General features: G+C 35.5%; 1 protein-coding gene across 2 annotated transcripts in view; it reads right to left on the bottom strand.

The window, feature by feature from the left end:
- The window catches only part of LOC111503294 (uncharacterized), a 578,705-nt gene that overhangs the window by 456,089 nt on the left and 100,783 nt on the right, over positions 1 to 21,833 (bottom strand). For both annotated transcript variants that reach the window (XM_074175409.1, XM_023157565.2), the window contains exon 2: positions 17,178 to 17,460. In XM_074175409.1, the coding sequence (XP_074031510.1) occupies positions 17,178 to 17,460 (283 nt within the window). The remainder of the gene's footprint in view (positions 1 to 17,177; positions 17,461 to 21,833) is intronic.

Raw genomic sequence — 21,833 nt, 5'->3', positions numbered from 1 at the left:
TGTAATTTTCTCCATTTAAAAATGGTTTTTATGGAAAATGAAAACCTATTATCATTTGAAGGGGTCACACCTTCATTATCGATGGCGGTTTTCTATTATCTTCTGACTTCAACCATTCGAATTCCAGTTGTCCGATAATTACAAGGGAAATTCGAGAAGCTGTTGATTGTTGTTTTCTCAGTTCTCAAACAATCAATGATATATAATCCTACGCCCTTCGTGGTATTAGCCAGGGGAGAAGTTGTCTTCTGATAGGCGTCAGTCTATAAACTTACTGAGTAGGTAAATAAAGACCGGCCTGAACGAATTGTTCCTTCAGATGATTTGATTCATAGCCAGTTTTTATGTATGCCCACTTACTAGGTGAAATCAAGCAAGTGCCTTGCTGTGAAGATGAGTTTTTGCATGATACCTGTCACGTTAGATTCGCCCGCCAAATGCGAAAGTAGATTTTTGAGTGCTGTAAACATTGAACTGATTGATATTTATCTTCAGTTTATCATGCAAAGATGTCAGAAGCGTACACTAGTTTAGTACAGAGTTTACAGCCGGTTGTTTCAAAACACTTTGGATTATTTTGCGTATTCGTTTCCAAGATTTGATAATGCATCATTATCCACAGAAATGAAATGAAAAAGTACAATTGAGGCCAATTTTTGCAGTGAATTTCATTGTCGCTGAGCGTTTCACTTTACAGCTGAAACGATAAGTTGAATCATTGTTTTGTAGTAGAAAAGAAATGTTAGTCGTATCAGGTCTTCTGGAAACGCAGTCTAGAAAAAAATTAATACACATCTACACTTTTCTATGTAAATTTTGAAGAAGTTTCATCATCACCATTTGTTCCCTGAAGGAAGTCGGTGAAACTTCGATAACAAATTGAAGAAACCTCTCAGATATGCCGACAAGCTGGTATGAAAGCAGCTTACAAAATTGTAAAAATTCACTAGTATAGAATATTGTGTTTTCACTTCCTCACACTACCGCGACCCGTGTTTTGCTGTAATGATAGTTTCCTATGCAACGTTAGGTACAAGTTTCATTCTACCACGGTCTGTCAGCAGGCAGGCTGTAGTTGATGTTCCATTTTTCAAAGTTGAAGTTTTTCATTAAAAATGTATGTTGTTTTTATAACTGAAATATTTTGGTCTTGTATTACAATTTGTACAATCTTAGTTTGATTGACATTATTGGCCCATTAGAGAGAACTTAATCAAGACCGGTACGCCATTGTCTAATAGAACTCATTGTTGAACGTTTCGTCTGCTACTGCATACAATTTAACAGTCTTTCGAATCTACGTAGGGTAACTGACTTATTTTTACGAGGTCGTAAGCCAAGTTGAAGATCATTTGGAATCAATCAAACATTTATTGAATCAGTTTTCATTTACAATCACATTAGGCAAACATCATCATAAAATACTGGCTGATACAACAGGTCAAACTATTATAAAAAATCATATACAAAGTATAACTTAAATAAAAATAAAATTAATAAGCTACAATCAAATTATGGTTCAGGGAGAAACTCATCCACACAGTAGTATGCTTTCTGCAATAGAAAAACCTTGAGCTGCCTTCCAAAGACATTGATGTTTGAGGACTTAATGTCAACACTAAGCTTATTATATAGTTTAATTCCACAGAACATGAGGTGATTCTTCGATACTGTCAATCTACTATAAGGCTGATAAAGTTGAGGGTTATTTCTGGTGAAATGTTCATGGATTTGCTCATTTCTAGGAATAATTGAAATATTGTTTCTTATATATCTCAGAGTTTGGTAGATATACAAACTAGGCATTGTAAATACACTATAATAAATGAATAATGGCCTGCAGTTTACACTTGAAATGCCCCAGCCAGAATTCTGATTACCTTTTTCTGAATAACAAACACTTCATCAGCTTTAGCTGATAAGCCCCACTGTTCAAGACCATAGGAAATCACTGACTGAATTAAACTGTGGTATAAAATCATGAGAACATCAACCTACGAAGTAAATATATATGTTTACTGAGCTTCAGTTTGACGCTATCAACATGGAACCTCCAGGTAAGTTTATTATCAATATCAACACCCAAGAATTCAGTACAATCAACTTGATGTAAAGTTTCATTATTTAATCTTACCAAATAGCTTTTATCAATAGTTATATTTTTAGTAACAAAGTTGAGTATTTGAGATTTGGCAGAATTTAGCAAGGCCATTTGTAGAACACCACTCCTCAATTTGATCAGTTACTTCATTAGCTTTGACAATCACTTCGGACATAGTTTCCGCAGATACCAAGATGTTAGTGGCATCCGCGAAAATTATAGTAATGGAAGCTTTCGAACAAAATTCAGTGTTGCGGAACGGCTAACATACTCATTTTTATTTTCTTAATTTGCCTCACCCTGTACCCTCAAAACGACTTCATTATGATTGCGCCCTCTGTGGTGTGTTGGAGCGATGAAAAGGGACGAAGAGTGTTGTTGTATTGTTCTTCTATGTGGTTGATTGTCCGCCAATTCTCGACTGCCCAGTTCAACTGTGAATATTCGTTTTTTTGCTGATAATATTTATGTTTATCACACCGCATAATATCGTGCTTCTTGATACACGGATTAGCTTCGACCACAAGAACTGATACCAATCTCAGGACTCTGATGAGACAGCCGCAATCCACTCAAGGTAAGTCGTCTTTGAGGGATTTAATTTAACATTTTGTTAAGTATCATAACGGTATACAGTCCCTACTGTTCCTATTACCGTTCCGTTACATGGTCCTTCGAGCCGCGATTAGAATCATTCCTGTTAAGTCAGAGTTTTCTATAAGAATTTTTTTTATATCATTCAAAAGAAAAAAATTTTTTTGAACCGCTCATTTTTGAATTTCATTCTGAAAATTGCTAATTTCAAAGTGACTCTCTCAAATCTGCATAATTTTGTGAATTCCGTAGCGAAATTATAATTTCTAATAAACATAAAATTGAATTTTCGTCTCTATTTTCATATTCTTGCCAAACAGTACTTTCGTTGAAAAGTGGAAGTGTATCTACAGCGCATGACCAACTAATTATCTTGCGCTCAACATACCATTGCTCCGTCGATCGCTGAACTGCTTTTATATTTTTTGGAATTCCTCAATTCCCGCTGTCGTTTTTGTTCGCGTTTTTTATCACCTGTTACTTTCTGGGTATTCCTTTCGAATTCACTTTGTTTATTTGCTCCCATATCAAAATGGATAAAGTTAAAAAATACAAAATTTATCGTAATTCTGCTATAAATGAAATTACAGTATTGAGAGCCCTTGCAGATAGGGTTAAAACTGATAAGTCTATTCGAACTTTATTTAAAGTTAGATGCGAAGAGTTGGACTCGATAAAAGACGAGTTCACAAAACAGCATAATTGTATTATCAGTACATTGCTTACACTTCCAGATGAAGATGCCGCTCCAGAGGACGCGGTAAAAGAAGCGTTTCTTGCAGAGTTTTACGCTGTAAAGGCTGTTTATATGGAATTCATTGATGACGTGGTTAATACCACACAGGCACCTGTTTCATTTCTTCAAACGAGTACGAATTATTCTAAAGTTAAGCTTCCAAAAATAGAACTTAAAAAATTTTACGGTGAATATAAGAATTTTCCATCCTTTATCGATCATTTCAACTCAGTTATTCACAATAATGATACCTTATCGAATGTGGACAAATTCGATTATTTGATTTCTGCTTTGAAAGGTCCGGCCTCAGGAATTGTGAAGACATTGAAAGTAACAGATGAAAATTATAAAATTGCATACAATGCATTGACTAAACGTTATTCGAATCGGAGATTGTGCGCCCAAGATCTTTGGTATGAGATTGATGGAACTTCAAGAGTGAATGGTGATTGTTCTTCTTCAATCCGAAAATTATTAGATACATTCGAAGAAAATATAGCTTCTCTCAAATCTATGAATTTTCCCACAGATGAATGGGATTTTATGTTGGTTATGATGCTTTTGAAACGTTTAGACGATAATACAGTCACCATGTTTGAAATGAAACATTGTTCATCCGAAGTTCCAACATTTTCAGTTTTAGTTGAATTTTTGAATGACCGCTGTGTTACTCTTGATACTTTGAAAATTTCTCGTACTCAATCGAAAAAAGCTATTGGCATATCCAATACTAGAACATACAATTCTCCAGCTCGAATAACGTCTTTATTTGCGAATAAATCTCCTGCATCAAATTGTTTATTCTGTCAGGAGAGTCATTCACTTTATACATGCCCAGCTTTCGCGAATAAACTACCTTCTGAGCGTTATAACTTTTGTAAAAACAAACATCTATGCTTCAATTGTTTGAGTAGATCACATGATTTGAATAAATGCCGATCGACTGCTTGTTGTAAAAAATGTTCTTCGCGTAGTCATCATACTCTTCTACATTTCGATAAAAATCCTGCTGTGGGGGGAAGTGGTGCTACTTTATCCACAACTACTTCTGTGGAAATTATGAATGCCAATCAAAATAATTCTCCTCATCTTACCGCTACTAGTATTCTCGCTGCTTCGAATGTTACTGCCAAATCTCATAATGTTTTATTGGCAACCGCTCTTATTGATATTTCCGACAATTCAGGAAACTATCAAACCTTTCGCTGTTTAATTGATAGTGGAAGTATGAGTTCGTTTATCACGAAACGAGTTGTAATGCAATTGGGATTGCCAAAAAAAGCCTTTTCTATTGAAGTCAAAGCGTTGGGTTCGATGAAATCCTCGACTTCTGAAGGACAAGTTTCTCTTTCGTTCAAGCCCTCATTTAAAAATGAACCGATATTCCACACTGATGCTATTATTCTTGATAAAATATGTGACAATCTTCCCAATTTCCGCATTGAATACAAATCATGGAATCATATTTTGAATTTGCAACTTGCTGATCCTAAATTTTATTGTCCAGGGAATATTGATATTCTTCTCGGGGCAGACGTCTTCTCTCAGATCATATTGAATGGAAAAATATCTGGGAAGTGTGATGAACCATATGCTCTGAATACAGTTTTAGGTTATATTTTAGTAGGAAAGACCAATAACCACCCGCCTGCCATAACTTCTTCATTTTTTTGTGAGGCTTATGAGCCTAACAATGTAGAAAAAATTCTCAAATCTTTTTGGGAAGTAGAGTCTGTTCCTGATACTCCACACAATACATCTGATGATATTGCTTGCGAAAAAAGTTTTGTCGGCAACGTAACTCGAGATGAAACCGGTCGATATATAGTTGCATTGCCCTTGAAGAATGAAACGGTCCAATACCAAGGTATTCGTGACCTTGCTGTCACTAGGTTTTTATCATTAGAACGCCGCTTAATCAAAAACTCGGAGTTATACCAGCAATATTCTGCGTTTATGAAAGAATATTTAGACCTTAATCATATGGAGCTGATCTCTAGTATGGACATTCCATCCACATGTTATTACATTCCACACCATTGTGTTTTGAAACCCGATAGCACGACTACAAAATTGCGAGTGGTATTCAATGCCTCAGCAAAGTCTTCGAATCAAATATCGCTCAATGATAATTTATACACTGGTCGAAAATTGCAACAAAATCTTTTCAATATTATCGTCAATTTCCGCATTCATCCTTACGTATTGTGTATGGATGTGACAAAAATGTATAGAATGATTCTTATTAATCCTTCTCATCGAGATTTTCAAAGAATCATTTGGAGATTTGATCCCAAATTACCGCTACAAGATTATCGTCTTCGTACTGTAACTTACGGTATGAACTGCTCGCCCTTTCTTGCGCTCAGAACACTTGAACAATTAGTTAAAGATGAAGGTGGTACTTTTCCGCTCGCTTCACTCGCACTCAGTTCCACCTGCTATATTGACGACTTCGTGATGTCTATTCCTACATTTGAAAAGGCTCACCAACTCAAAACTGAAATTATTACCTTATTACGAAGAGGAGGCTTCGAACTTCGAAAGTGGTCTAGCAATGACCTTTCTTTGCTCTCTGATTTGCCTCCCTCTTATTTGTCCAACGAACCGCACACGTTTTCTGAAGATATCGATTCTTGTCTGAAAATTTTGGGATTGCGTTGGAATCCTTCTGCTGATTGTTTTTCTTTTATTGTCTCTGCAATTCCAAATCGTCCTTGTACTAAACGAACAATTTTATCCGAATTAGCTCGCATATATGATCCCTTAGGATTCATTTCTCCAGTTACATTTTTTTGCAAACATCTCATTCAACAACTATGGTTGTCCGGTATTGGTTGGGATGATATTCCCAATAATGAAATTATTCGTATCTGGAATCAGTATCAAACTGATCTACCCGTTTTATCCAGTCTCAAAATTCCGCGGATGTTCACAAACTCCCAAGCAATCGCTTATGAAATTCACGGATTTAGCGATGCATCTGAGAAAGGATATGCTTGTGTTATTTATCTGCGTTCTTTTGATGCCAATGGACTGAATCATGTTAGCTTCGTATGTGGAAAGTCCAAAGTTGCACCAACTAAGAAAATTACTATTCCGCGTTTGGAGTTATGTGCAGCCGTTTTATTAACGAAGCTGATTTCATCAATCATTTATCTCATTACACCCCAATTAAATCTGAAACGTGTTTACTGTTGGTCCGACTCCCAAATAGTGTTATATTGGATTAAGGGTCATCCACACCGTTGGAAGACATTTGTATCAAATCGTGTGACATTCATCAGGGAAAAAGTCGCTCCTGAACATTAGTATTACGTAGATACCACCAATAATCCGGCGGATGCTGCTTCCAGAGGTTTGTTACCCCGTCAGATGATATCACATTCTATGTGGTTCACCGGTCCGCCTTTCCTTAAAAAACAAGATGAATGGCCTAATTCGCCTTCTCTGCCCCCTGCACCCCCGGTGGAGGAGGAAAAATCAATTCCAGTATTTTTAACCTCTAGTAATGACCATGTCATTGATATTTTATTAGAAACGCATTCTTGTTTCAGATCGCTACAAAATGTTCTAGTTTACTTGCTACGTTTCATCAACAATTCGAAAAAACCTTCTCAAAAATTCTTAGGCTCAATTGTGCCTTGCGAGCGCCACAACGCTCTTGTTAGACTTGTTCGACATGTCCAAAGTATCCATTTTTCTGTAGAAATCGAAAGTAAACGTTTTTCTAAACCTTTGAGAAAACTTCAAGTTTTTTTGGATTCTGAGAGAATTTTACGTGTTGGAGGTCGTCTGAAACATGCCTCCCTCTCCCATTCTGCCAAATATCCTATGTTGCTTCCACGTTCAAGTCGTTTGACTATACTTTTGATCAAATATTTTCATGAGAAGTTTTTTCATGCAGGTTTTCGCACGACTCATTTCCTTCTGTCGCAACAATTTTGGATTTTATCTCCAAAAAGAGCTATCAATTCAGTTCTCTCTCAATGTATTCCATGCTGGAAACAAAATCCTAAGACTTTTCAACCCATCATGGGGAATTTGCCTATTTCTCGAGTTTCTCAAGTTAAACCATTTTCTCACTCAGGTGTCGATTATGGGGGACCCTTTTCGATAACTCTCAGTCGCCATCGTGGTGTGAAAACAATAAAAGCATATTTATGCATTTTTGTTTGTTTCGCTACCAAGGCGGTTCATCTTGAACTTGCCAGCGATCTCTCTACTGACAGTTTTTTAGCAGCTTTGCAAAGGTTTATTGCACGTCGTGGACGTGTATCCCATATTTATAGCGACTGTGGCACCAATTTCTTAGGTGCCCAGGGTCAATTACTCCGTTTGCTCGAATCTTCAGCTTCTCACGAGAATATTGTTTTTCATCCTACTCCGGCAAGTGCACCTCATTTCAATGGGTTATGCGAAGCCGGAGTAAAGAGCGTTAAATCACATTTGGCTCGTGTTATCGGCCAACAAATCCTCACCTACGAAGAATTTTATACCGTGTTAACATTAATTGAATCCATCTTGAATTCGCGACCCTTAACGCCCATGAGCGCCGATGTTGATGATCTCAACACTCTCACTCCCGGCCATTTTTTAACTATGGAAACTGTCTCCAGTCTACCGCTGCCTGATTATTCTGATGTACCCCTAAATCGTTTAACGAGATGGCAACTATTACAACGCCTACATCGGGATTTCTGGCATAGGTGGCATAAAGAATATTTGCACACTTTGCAGCAAAGAGGTAGGTGGTTGAATGGCGGTACTTCCCCTCGCATCGGTACTCTTGTACTTATCAAAACTGATAACCTTCCCCCATGCAAGTGGTCGCTCGGTCGTATCTCCAAATTGCATTTTGGTGATGATCAAGTCGCGAGGGTAGCAACAATTAAAACAACGCATGGTCCCTTGTAGCGCCCCCTGGTCAAGTTGTGTCCACTTCCACTTGAATAGTACACGACTTTTCACTTTTCTTTTCAGCATTTTTGTTTTATTTGATGTTTTGAATATTTATTATTGATTTTATTCAGTTATATATTAGAAAATGCCTTCTGCATTTTGCGGGCCAGTAAATGTTGCGGAACGGCTAACATACTCATTTTTATTTTCTTAATTTGCCTCACCCTGTACCCTCAAAACGACTTCATTATGATTGCGCCCTCTGTGGTGTGTTGGAGCGATGAAAAGGGACGAAGAGTGTTGTTGTATTGTTCTTCTATGTGGTTGATTGTCCGCCAATTCTCGACTGCCCAGTTCAACTGTGAATATTCGTTTTTTTGCTGATAATATTTATGTTTATCACACCGCATAATATCGTGCTTCTTGATACACGGATTAGCTTCGACCACAAGAACTGATACCAATCTCAGGACTCTGATGAGACAGCCGCAATCCACTCAAGGTAAGTCGTCTTTGAGGGATTTAATTTAACATTTTGTTAAGTATCATAACGGTATACAGTCCCTACTGTTCCTATTACCGTTCCGTTACATTCAGGAAGATCATTATTAAAAACCAAAAATACAAGAGGTCCTTAAACAGAGCCTTGAGGTACCCCTCTTACTATAAATTTACTTACAGAGTTAATTCCGTTCACACAGACCAGATAACTACCGCCAGTCAGGTAAGATCTAACCCAATTCAATGCAGGGCCACGTATACAATAAAACTGCAATTTGTGTAGCAGTATGTCATGGTCAACGAGGTCAAAAGCTTTGCTCAAATCAAAAAATAACCCCAGAGTCTAGTGTTTGTTTTCCAAGATTTCCAAGATTTCCAAGATTATCATCATTTTGCATTGATGTTGTTAGAATAAGACAGAATTTGGATTCTACAGATTCCATTCTATTGTATAGTCCATATTTTTAATTTCAGCTCATAATTTCCTTCTAGTTTTATACTTGATGTTTATTTTGTTAATGTTACAGTTGTTTTAGTTTTATACTTGATACTTCTTTTGTTAACGTTACAGTTGTTTTTATATCTGTTGATTTTGGGAGTTTATTTCACACAATTGACATCTTATGTTATATCGTACCTTCAAAACACTTCATTCATACGATAAAAGAAATTCCATTGTCCCTTTGTGTTTTCTAGAAAATTATCACTATCGTTATTTTTGCTCAAAACATATTTTTGCGAAAGTCATATATATATATATATATATATATATATATATATATATATATATATATATATATATATATATATACGAAAAATTATACCTTGTACAAAAATTACGGTGTGTCGAATCTTTATATAAAGCAACTGATCATAAGCCGCCTTGTGACAGGTCTTATTGTAAAGCAAGCATTCCGCCCGTTAATTACACCACACCACTCGAGCTACCTGTGAAGGACGGACATGTTATTATTTTTTTATCATTATATTTTGATACTATACAATATGGGATGCGCTCGAACAAAAACAATTTCACAAAAAGTGTTTTTTTCTTCCTTAATTATACTCGGATAATCCATCTTGCATGATATTCACTTGGATAAAAGCAATCATCTATCATTGTTCGGTGCCTTGAAAATGTCCGCCCAAGTCTGATGATTTCATAATCAAGATTTTTTGCAGTTGCCTTGCCCTTGTCATATTTCACAAACTTAGAATTTTCCATATTTCATGATGTCCAAAATAACCATATTCAATGTCATATTTTTTAATGTGAACCTGTTTTGAAACTAATAATTCTAGTAATCGAGATTCCAATTAGCAATATAACCAGAATCTCTTAAAGTCATTTCAAACTGAAGTCACTTTCAGACACACAATTATCTTCCACGCGGATTGAAAACGTTCATTAACTCAATATTTTCAGAACCGAAAATGAATTAATTATAAATGTAAAATACAACTATTTGTGGCACACTCTGTCAATCGAATGTTTTAACGGGTTTCAAACCAAGTTACTTCACAATGTTTTGATTGTTAACATCCACCACCGTTTTTGAGTTATTCTGATAAAAGGAAATTATTCCTAGGCATATATTATGTGCAGATTTTCTGGTAATCAAACTTTTATTCGCATACTGGGTAGACTGAGTATGTGCGGGGTTAATTTGAACTTCTGTTTGAACCAGTGTTTCTCTCTATGACCGATTTCTACTTCAAACAACTTGTACTTTATCGCTACTAAATGGATGATAAAGTTTAGTTAATGCATGAAAGCAAACTCATTTCGAAAAAAATCTGTATGATAAATAAAATTCGATAAGAGAGCGAAGATGGTTTTCGAGGCTTCTTCTATGACTTCGATATTTTTAGTGAGCACCTCCTTGTAAAGAACTTTTTGTGTAGTACTGAGTTTCAACATACATTTCAACATCGAGTGCATATGGAATGAACTCATACTTTGGCACTTCAAATATTCCAATCAATCTTGAAAACTTCCTAGAAACTTTCTCTCTCACAAGCAGATTCCTTTTTTTTTTTCAGCTCATCAAGTGACGAGTTGAATGATGCATACTTAGAAAATTGACGAAAGTTCGTGAAATTTTCACTGCATATGTTTCTCATAGTTCCAAATGACATATTCGATCAATTTCTCGCTTAAATACATTTTACTGCTCTATAAAAATAGTCTGTAACATATTTCAATTTCGTGAGTTTTTGTGAGATAGCGATCAAGTCTCGCTGAGATTTTGAACTGCTTACTGAACAATTTATTAAAAGTAAATAGCCTCACGTCAAGTAATTATATCCTGCCTTAAGGAAGGTATAATTTTTCACATAGTTACCAATAGGCATTACCAACTTTTTATTGAACTTATTGAATAGTGAACTATTTTTGAAAATATTTAAAATTTCAGAAATATTCTTGCTATTTATCATTTTCAATGAAGATTAAGAAAATAGTATCGAATTTCCAAAAAATGTCATCTTTTTCGTTTTTCTCTTATCTCGCTGAAATGCATGTCTTGATTTTGAAACACTCTGTACCATCCAAACAACCATCCAATTGTCATTCACTCTAAACGGCCATTGTAAATGGGCCTCAATAAATAACCTTAATTATTTAATTTGACGATGTTGAAAAAAGTTTTCCAGCTCATCCCATCTTCAGGCTGCTCGCTATGAAACAATAGCTAATTTGGATTGCAAGGCACACTGAGGCTGACAGATTTACGGCCTATTTTGCACAAGTTAACATTTTGATTGTCTTTAATATGTACCGGAGACGACCGAAAAAGGCAGTCACAATAATAACACTAAAAGTAAGTTATATCGAAAATAAATCTGGTGTCTCCTGGCGGTTTTAACATTACGAAAGGATCGCTAGTTTTTAGTGGTGAATTCAATATTGGAACTGAGGAGAACCTTTTTCAATTCATTACATTCTTCGATATATACAAACACATCTGTGATACTCTCGGAATTAATGGTTTTTCAAAACTAATAGACAATACGAGTTCGAAGACCCAGAAAGTTCTATCATACTCATATGTCCTAGGAAAACATTTTGAATGTCGACCGTGGTCATCAACAGAATTGACAATTGTAGTTTCAGAGATCAACATATGAGCTAATTTGAAAAATTGATTATGATATGACTATTCTGGAATAATTTTTTGTCATCTGCGATGATGCTAAATTGGTTAGCGAAACAAGCGTCGAGAGATAGCATTTTTGTTCTGGTGATGGAAAAGTCAAAGCTTCCAAATTTCAAGTGATGATGAACTGTTGATAACAGGTGGGTCTAGTTTGTGTTTGTTACACCATTAGTCTATTTGAAAGAAATATGCATGAATGATATACTGAAAATTAGGTAATTATCCATTTATCACAAAATGCGTATTATCCTTATTCCAGTGGGATATCATCCTTTACGCTAATATAGGTAAGTTCAATTATGAAAATGTTATGTGTCACATACAAAGATGAAAACCCATAGTAATTTCACAAACTACACCGGATACGATTAGATCTTCACAAACTGTACTTACAACTCGTAATAATAGTTTGTGAAATTATATATGATAACGTTTTATTGAACATGGTATAAGCAATTCGCTTCATACATTCGAAAGTTGTTCACCACAGAAGAACTTCAACAGATTCATCAATTCAAGTATTATATTATCTTATCTTATCTGAGTTATGCTCACTCACGTGTTCAGATATATCATAATATATTTATTGAATCAACAGAATTCATCATATAACGAGAGACTATCATTTATCTTTAGAATCCAGACCTGCTCAAGTTGGTACAAAACACTCAAAAACCACGCCACCTATAATTAATACAATTAACAACAGATGATAGAGCCATATCCTACAACATTGCAGGAATTCATTTTTTTTTCAGTCTAGAAGGCTTTCGGTCAAAACCAGTGCGTGAGAATGCTCAGGACAATGTAGAGACGCGAAGAAATTTCAACATCGCGTTAGCCGCGCTCATAAATTACGCTTTTTTATCTCTGCGATTGTTTTGAAGCTCTATTTGTATAATGTTTACTACAGAATTTGTTTATTTACTGCGCCGGTTGCATTTTTCTGCTATCTAGGGATATGCCGGAGCGAAATAATTTGTTGGAAGACCATAAAGGGCGAACTTCAAAGACATTGCTCGAAGTTCGTGGGAAATTGATGGTTAGTTTCTTCGCTACGAACGAAACCAATTCCGCCAAGTTTATGATTTGGTTTATTGTTTCTCGAATTGAATTCAAAGTGTTGTTGGAAATTTATTTCCAGAAAACTGGAAAGTCATTTATTACGAGAAATCAAATCGAGTAATCTGTCCAAAATGTTATCGAATCCAACCTAAATACGAAAATAAAATCGTATGTTGGACGAATTGCACAGTATCTACGAGCAGCGAACTGAACAGAGGCCAGACAGACTTTTCAATCAATTATTTTGAATCAGAGAAGAATATTCTACTGTAACGTGGCAAAATATATAGCACATCTGTTGGTCATACTACTGAAGCAGATGAAGTTTTTTTTTACTCAAGCAAACCGCATCAACCCCAGAGGGTTATTAGTGGGGTACATTACAAAGTCATAGATATAAATACAGATCAATTTGATCTCTCTGAATCGAGTCTTTCATACCATACTCCAATTCATTAATGCATGTTCTCAAAAACCGAGAATGATCATATTTTTCCAGAAAACTCTGTACTTTCGAGTTACATCTTTACAGTACGACAACATTTCGATGCAAGAAATATTCTAAAGAAGCCAGTTTCAGTTGAAACTGTATTTTGTTTATGATTTATCTGTTCAGTTTTACGGTAATGTACCAAGTATACTCCAGGTCTAGCGCATTTGAAGTGAATTCAATATTTATTATAACATTATAACAGTAGAAGAAGAGAAAGAATACCACATACTCTGAAGTATACCGGCTGGTTGAATATGAACGGTAGGAGAGTGTTACATGCTGCAACTTTGTTTCACAAAATAATTAATAGTAAAGTGACGTCTTACTTACACCAGAATATTACTTTAAAAACTGATGTGCATAACATCAATGTAAGGTATAAAGGCCGACCAACTCCACCATTCTTTCGCACAGACTTCTTTAGAAGGAGTTTCAGCTACCAGATCTGTGCAATTTATAATGACATTTCCAAGCCCATGAAACGAGATGACTTCAATCATTTTAATACCAATTTCAAACGATTCTTATTATCTTCAAACTATTAACGACCTAATAGCTACCTACCTATTACAAATCTATAGTCAAAATCTTTTAAGATGATTGAAAATCCTTTTTGTTTATTCCTTTACGTAGTAGGTGGAAGAGCAATTGAATGATGACTTGTCATCATGTATATAAATTGAACTTCGCCTTTTATCTTCATATAATAAATGAACTGTTCTTGATTAATTTGCTCTAAATGTATTAGAAGATAATGAAGACGATATTATTATTACAAACTAAAACCTATAGTTGAATATCCAGGTACCTTGTGTAATATTTTAGCTATGTGCATACCTTATACAGCAAGGCTTCCTTTTGGAACGAGCATGAGTGAATGCGAGTATAGAATATTTTAGATACTTCGAGCGGAGTTTTCAGTGTTTTCTAGAATTTCTTCCGTGAAAAACAGATACCGACCGTGTGTTCATCTGACTAGAGAAATTATTATCAAAAATTCAGGTAAGTAAAGGTGAAGAATTGAAATTCATTCAATATACTCGTATTTTCACAAGAGAGTTGTTTGTTACACCGAAAAATAAAACTATTGCCATTTTCTTCGACAGCCAAGCGGCAATTAAGGCACTCAGCTCATTTCAAGTCTTCTCAAGACTAGTGAGAAGCTGTCTGAGAGCACACTCAAGGAGCTAAGTACTCAAAATAGGGTCACTCTAGCTTGGGAGGCCGATGTTCTAGCCCGTGAAGGCACATCCAGGGCTAGATCTGCCCAGATCCCTTTTGCGGGGTAGGAAAACATGTAAATAGACATACCGATCCGAATCGGTATATTGGTGGAATGAGCTCCCAGGAATGAGGCAGGCGAGAGAGTTTATGAAGAAACCATTGCATAGATTCACGAAAGACCTGCTAAACCACAACCGTAAGGGTCTAATAGGTGGGTCTAATAACGGGGCATAGCCGACTCAGAGAACATATGAGCAACATGGGTCTGACAGAAGATACCCAATGCAGGTTCTGTCAAGAAGAGAAAGAAACCGTACTGCATGTGCTCTGCGAAAGCGACGCCAAAGCAAGGCATGTGATAGCAAGAGAAGATGCGGAAAAAAGAAACCAAAAGCTGCCAGCTATATGAATGGGTCAGTGTCAAGGCTATGAAGTCTCATCAAAGACATCAAACTAGACAATGAGCTCTAACAACCAAGGAGCATCACCATAGATCTGAAAAGGTCGCAGTGAATCAGGCCATGAGCTAGCTCCCCGACAATCTAATCTAATCTACATTGTAAAATATATAGGAAAAATACAGCCGGTTCTACAGGAAACTCACGAACTTCAAAGGTGAAGAGACACAGACAGTATCTCGAATCATGTAGGTAGGTAGGTAGGTCTAAAGTGAGTGAGTCTATTCGACCCTGCACCGCAACCCATGAGGGTTTATTGTGGCTCACACATATTCACACTCGGACAAATAAACATAGCTTCTTGACGAAGCCGATTAGTTTGTATGGTGAGTGGTCTTTCAGGTCAGATGGTGAGAGTACGGATCTGCCGAACTCAAATAACCTGATTCGGTCCCCAGCGGAGCAGGCACAAAGTATATGCTCTGCAGTTTCATTATTTTCCAAACAGAGGCGACACACACTATCTTCCGACAGTCCAAGTCTCTGCATGTGATGATTCAAATGACAGTGATCTGTAAGAAGGCCTGTTAGACATCGTAGTTCATCCCTACTGTAGTCCAACAACTGTTTGGAATCAAGCTTCGAAAGGTGAATAAACGCCTTCCAATCCTGGAAGATTTTGCCAGAAGTCCATGAATTTCCTTGCCATCCAGATGTTAAGTGTTTGTTTGGCAAAGCCCAAAGCGATGCCAATGACAGGTTCTGGTCCACCGCTTGCAGCACCCTCCTTTGCAAGAGAGTCAGCAGCTTCATTGCCTTCCAGGCCAGTATGGCCAGGAATCCAGACCAGAGACAATCTGTTTAGTCTTCCTATCGAGGAGAGTCTTTTTTGGCAATTTGCTACCAATTTAGACGTTGCTCGGTAGGAGTCAAGAGCTTCCAACGCCGCTTGACTGTCCGTGAATATTTTTATTGACTTGTGAGTGAGGTTGGATTCATCCAATATCTCCGCACACAATCCAATAGCGTAAATTTCCGCTTGAAATACAGTCGCATAAGTTCCTAGGCAGGTAGATAGCTCCGTCCTGGGTCTGCGACTGAAAACACCTGCACCAGAACCTGAAGGTGTTTTTGATCCATCTGTGAACCAACAACTATCTGCTCTTAATATTTCCTTCTCCCGCAGGATCCAGTCCTCTCTACTAGGGAATAGTAAATTATCGAATTAACCTAGATGATATTTCATAATCAATGAAAGAGAAAACACATATGATACTTTTGTGTCACAGAAATAAAAAGTTGTAAAAACTGACATTTTTTCAAATATTTTTAAGAGCAGTGCAGCAGTGTGTTGAACATCAAGTATTGGTTTGAAAAAAATCTGTGTGAAATATGTTTTTTCGTTGACCAGCTGTCGCACCCCTACGAACGCAACCCCTCAAAAGTCGAATATTGGGCAAGCTGAGGACTAACAAGGTCTTACCTTTCAACGTTTGATTCCTGACATGGGTTGGACAATAGCAAGTGAATATCAATTCTTCAGTTTTAAGGGCCATTCTTCGACCCTTAAAATCTACAATTTTTAAAAACACGCCCGTCAGAGATCATTGAAACTGATTAGTTTTCCTTCCTCATTATACATTCATTTCATATTGATATCTTACCAAATATATTTCCACAGTGCTAGAATATAAAATGGAAAATACAGGACCCATGAATAATCTCTTATTTAATAATTGAAAACCTACCCCAAAATTATTGATATTACCTAGAAATGCTTCTTTCTCGAATAAACTTCATTCTAGTGACGAATTAATACATACAACGATTTACTGTTGTTATTCTAATTATTTCCATGAGTTTTGCTCAACTCTTCATTTGCAAACAAAACTGAAGCCATGTGAAGTTATGAAAATTCAAAGAATTAATAGAAGAATGCAATGTTTTCTAATAATGATAAAACTGAAACAATTCTAGTTTGTATTATTATTACACAATTTCCTACCTTCTAATATCGAGTCCATGGTTTGTCTGTACAATGAAGCTCTCATCCTCACAAAAAACAGCTCTTCAGGTCGTTCAGGTAAGTAATATACAAGTAATTCGGTGTCGGGGGTTATAGGTTTCACAGCTTCATATACAGGTTCTCCTCTGACTTTCGTCGCCACAAAATTCACAGAGGGATTGAAAGCATTAGACACTCTCACGAACCGCACCCAATTGCAATGTCGAACTTTTCTTGAACCTGTGATTGAAATCTCATCGTAGCAGCCAAACCTGTGACGAATCTGTAAAAAAAGAGAAACACTTCTATAGTTATGGACATCCAATTGCTGATTTCATTTCAAAAATAATATTTTCACACTTGTTATATCACCGGGTGATAACAAATGTATTAGATAAGTCATAATTTTTACAGTATCAAGTGTAACAAAACGAGATTTGGTATAGGTAAATGGTATGTAAAGAGGAGAGTTTTCATATCACTTTCTGGTCATTCAAGTTTTGCCGTTGTTGGCTGCGGTTTGAATGGAGCACCTTGCATGTTTCAACATTGTTGAATTTCTGAGATAATTTTGGATCAGATTATGACATTTTTTCACGCCTACCTACTTCATTTTTCAAAAGTCTATTGATATTGCATCTAGGTGATCACGATGGGATGTATATGAAGCACCTCAGGTCAGAAAATCACAATTGGAAAATTTTAGTATAATAGACAAGAGAATAGAAAGTGCATTCTGATCATTCTGATCATTTTGAAATATATATGATGCCTCATTTGGAAATTTAAAAAGGCCATTTCCATTCAAACCGTAAGTATCTGGAATACTCTTCACATATCATTCTCCAAACCATTTCTGATACACTTGATATTTTTGATTTTATAACTAAAAGAGTCATTGACTGAGCTGAATTCACTGTTGAAGTGAATAATTGAATAGGGACAGTTTTCATTATATACTCTAATTAAAATTATAGTCACTGTACGTTTCAAAACCTCCTTTTCCATGGCATTCTTGAATATATTTTGAAGTAATCTTTTTTGAATTCCAGTATCATTCACTATGATAGCGGTTTTTCCAAACCTTTTACCTTTGAGAGGTTAAACTCCAATTTTAGAAACGTGTCTGTCGAATTCCCTCTTGTGATACCAAATAAAATATTGAAATGAGTTTTATAAAATCGGTTGATACATAAAAAAGTTTTTTGGGAAAGAAAGTTTTTGGCTTTCTACTACTCCATCTGATACAAAAAAAGGGATGAGAGAATCTTCCAAAGAAAGAAAGGAAGTAATCAATTCAAAAATCTATACATGAATGTGTAGATCATGCAAAGAAGAAACTTTCAGACACAAACTGAAAGAAAGTCCTCCTGAAACAGATACTTTCATATAAACATTGGATTACACGAAAGAAAATAATTCTTTCGAAACAAATACTTCTATATGAACACTGAATTATACAGAAAATACTTTTCTCTACACAGTTTGTATTTCAAACATTTGTTGTGGAATAAGAATCAAATATCATTCACATGAGTTCTACTTTGAATGAATGGTAATAAATTGTACTCACATAGAACACTGTCACCCTAACTGGTATACACCGATGTTTCGCCTTAGGACACTTGCCCTAAGGCTCTCCAGTACCAAATTGGATAACATTATAGAAAATACACACACTTCATTCATGAATATGAAAGTAGCTGTTTCAGGAGGACTTTCTTTCAGTTTGTGTCTGAAAGTTACTTCTTTGCATGATCTACACCTTCATGTATAGAGTTTCAAATTGATTACTTCCTTCCTCTCTTTGGAAGATTCTCTCATCTTTTTTTTTGTATCAGATGGAGTAGTAGAAAGCCAAAAACTTTCTTTCCCAAAAAATTAATCACTCCAAAAAATATAACCCCTTCAATTCAAATAAAAAAGTTATTCAACAACAATTTCTGAAACAGAAATTGGGAAGACATAAACATCAAAAAACAGCACTCAGAATATTTTCAGGGTATATCAAAAAGAATTTCATTTTTCTTCGCTTTGAAATTTGTTGATCATACTGGCCAATAAACTCCAACATCTGCTTGAATAATGGCCCTCCTATTGCAATATATCTGCTTAAATAAATTCTCCAATAGAAATTTGAAAATAAAAATTAATATACCCAAGCTTTTTGGTGCACTATTTTTGCCAACTTTGCTCATTTGATAATTTCTGCAAACACTGTAAACTATTTTTTCTCGGAAACCATTTTAGCTTTATCCAAAACAAATATGATAAGACATTCCCAATTCCAAATGAAATATCCAAATTCAAATCCCTGGATAAATGATGCCGTAGACATCAATTAGGAATACATTATTTTGTCCTTATCTCATAAGTTCACCGAAGGTATTAAACAAAAGTCATTTTCTGAGGAGAAAATCAGATCTTATGGATCTTCTTTGGGTATTTTCACATTGCACAATCTGAAGAAATACGAAAATTGTAATGGAGTTTTCCAATTCTGAAGACAAAGGCCTCCGAAACGTTAAGATAAGTAATAGCTCGTTTTTTTGAAAGGCAAAATTATAAAATAAAAGTCATTCATGCTTAAAATATTTTTCTTTGCGAAAAATACTTTGAATTTACGCAGTAACTTATCGAGGTGAACTGAAAAGTTAACCCTTTCTACACCTCTATAAAATTCTTCATTACAATTTTCATATTTTTTAGATTGTGGAAGGTGAAAATACCCAAAAAGGGTCACTAATATCACCGATAGGTTTCGTAAAATCGTTTGAAATTGTAAACAAGGAAAGATTGAATGAAACAAAAACTACAGTTCATCTTTTTCCGGCACTATTTTCTTTTCGAAAGTTCGAGAATCAACTCGAGAAATCAAAATCCCCGATTATGAAAAATCTCTTCAGTAATTCACCACTCGATTTGACGCCTTATAATTGAACATAATTTACACCCATCATCATATTAGTAAAAACGATTCCCCTTGAAGCGATGGTTATCGGACCATAACCCCTTATCGAAAACTCAACTGGCCATGTAAAACTCACAAGTGTAAATGTGATATACCACGCCATGCTCACCATCTAGAACAAAATTACATGCTCTGCTAGACAAAAATTATTACATTTCTCCCAACCACCATTGACAAACCATAAAATAATCGACAGAAACAATTGAATGATTTATCGTATCGTTTCAACACAAGTTTGAAGCAAAAAATACCACCCAAAGGGTCGAAATCGACTAGAGCATAAAATTTTATAACCGAATCACGCGGTTTTTGAGTAAGATCTCATGAATAACGAACAGCGTTAATGTCTTGAGAAATTGTGAGAAAAAGTTCGTCGGTACAGCAGCGGCATTTAAACCAACTGAAGATGGAACAACAAAAACAACTAACTGTTCGGTTTGTTGTGTTATTGCGAAGAGACTGGAAAAAATTTTTTTTTGTCGTCTTCACACTTAAATGAGAGCAGTTCAAAAAATGTTTCTAATTAATGGTTGAGTATTGGACGTTCAATGACAGATGAAGAATTTGGGAGACTGAAAATTAGTTTGGTAGTTGATAGAGTGCAAAATATTGGTGAAAATTGTAATCCAAACAAAGCAACATGTTCACAACAACACAGATAATTTTCCTAGGTGGAACATCTCTTTAGGTTTGGAGGTCACTCTGCTAGCAACATTTTCACGAAATTGCAAGCATTTGGTAGTTTAAAATTGAAAAGTCTGCTTTGATCAATGAAAATGTTTTTGCAGACAATAACGTAGGAATGATTGATAAATTTGAACACGTCGGTTATATTGATTTCTAAGTGAACAAATAATAATCGGACACGATATTAAATCATGAATGTGTTTTCCATGTAGTCTGAAATATCGTTATTAAAAATTAGAAATTAAACTTTCTATGTTTTTTTATCACTTTCATTCGTAACTAATATTACTGCAGTTTGGTCCTATGAGGAAGAGTTCCGTATTATGTTTTGACCCGTTTATTATGTACGTTAATTCATAAATTACAAAATCGATTCAATTATCTACTATACATGATTTGAAACGAATATAATAAGTAACAATCTGATAAAATTTTCTAAATATACTGAACTTGTACTGTGTGTGTTGAACATACTATAGATAGTACTAATCATTACTAAAGTAACATTTAGGTCAGACAATTAATTATACTTCATGCACATAAAAGATTTGTATGGAAGAAAAATCATCAGAGTGTTGCGGCCCAAATGGCTCATGGTTTGGGTTTTAACTCAGATGTTAGAATTTATATAGAAATAATAGTTATAGTTGAAAATACTCAAGTTTATTGGAATGAAGGTACAACATAGCCCTCAACAATGTTACGCTTTTTCAAAAATATTATCCAACAAGCCAACTATACAAATCATAAGGTACACTTACCGAAGGTACATCTGCAGAGGTGATGTATCTGTTATCTTCAGAAGGTGACCTATCAGCATTATTGCATTATTGCTAATTGCCGAATATCATAACTATATTTGGGTAATGAACTAGATCGATCATTACAGTGTGGTGCACCAAGGCTATGAATTTGGAAAACAAAATATTTTCAGAAATTAGTCTTTTTGACAATTTGACTTCTGACAAGGGTATAATCTCTACAATTCTCACACTCAA

Source organism: Leptinotarsa decemlineata, unplaced genomic scaffold (genome assembly GCF_025532065.1).
Source record: "Leptinotarsa decemlineata unplaced genomic scaffold, Ldec_3_MD MMD2_tig00001019_RagTag_RagTag, whole genome shotgun sequence".
Taxonomy (NCBI): Eukaryota; Metazoa; Arthropoda; class Insecta; order Coleoptera; family Chrysomelidae; genus Leptinotarsa; species Leptinotarsa decemlineata.
This window is presented reverse-complemented; position numbering and strand designations above follow the sequence as displayed.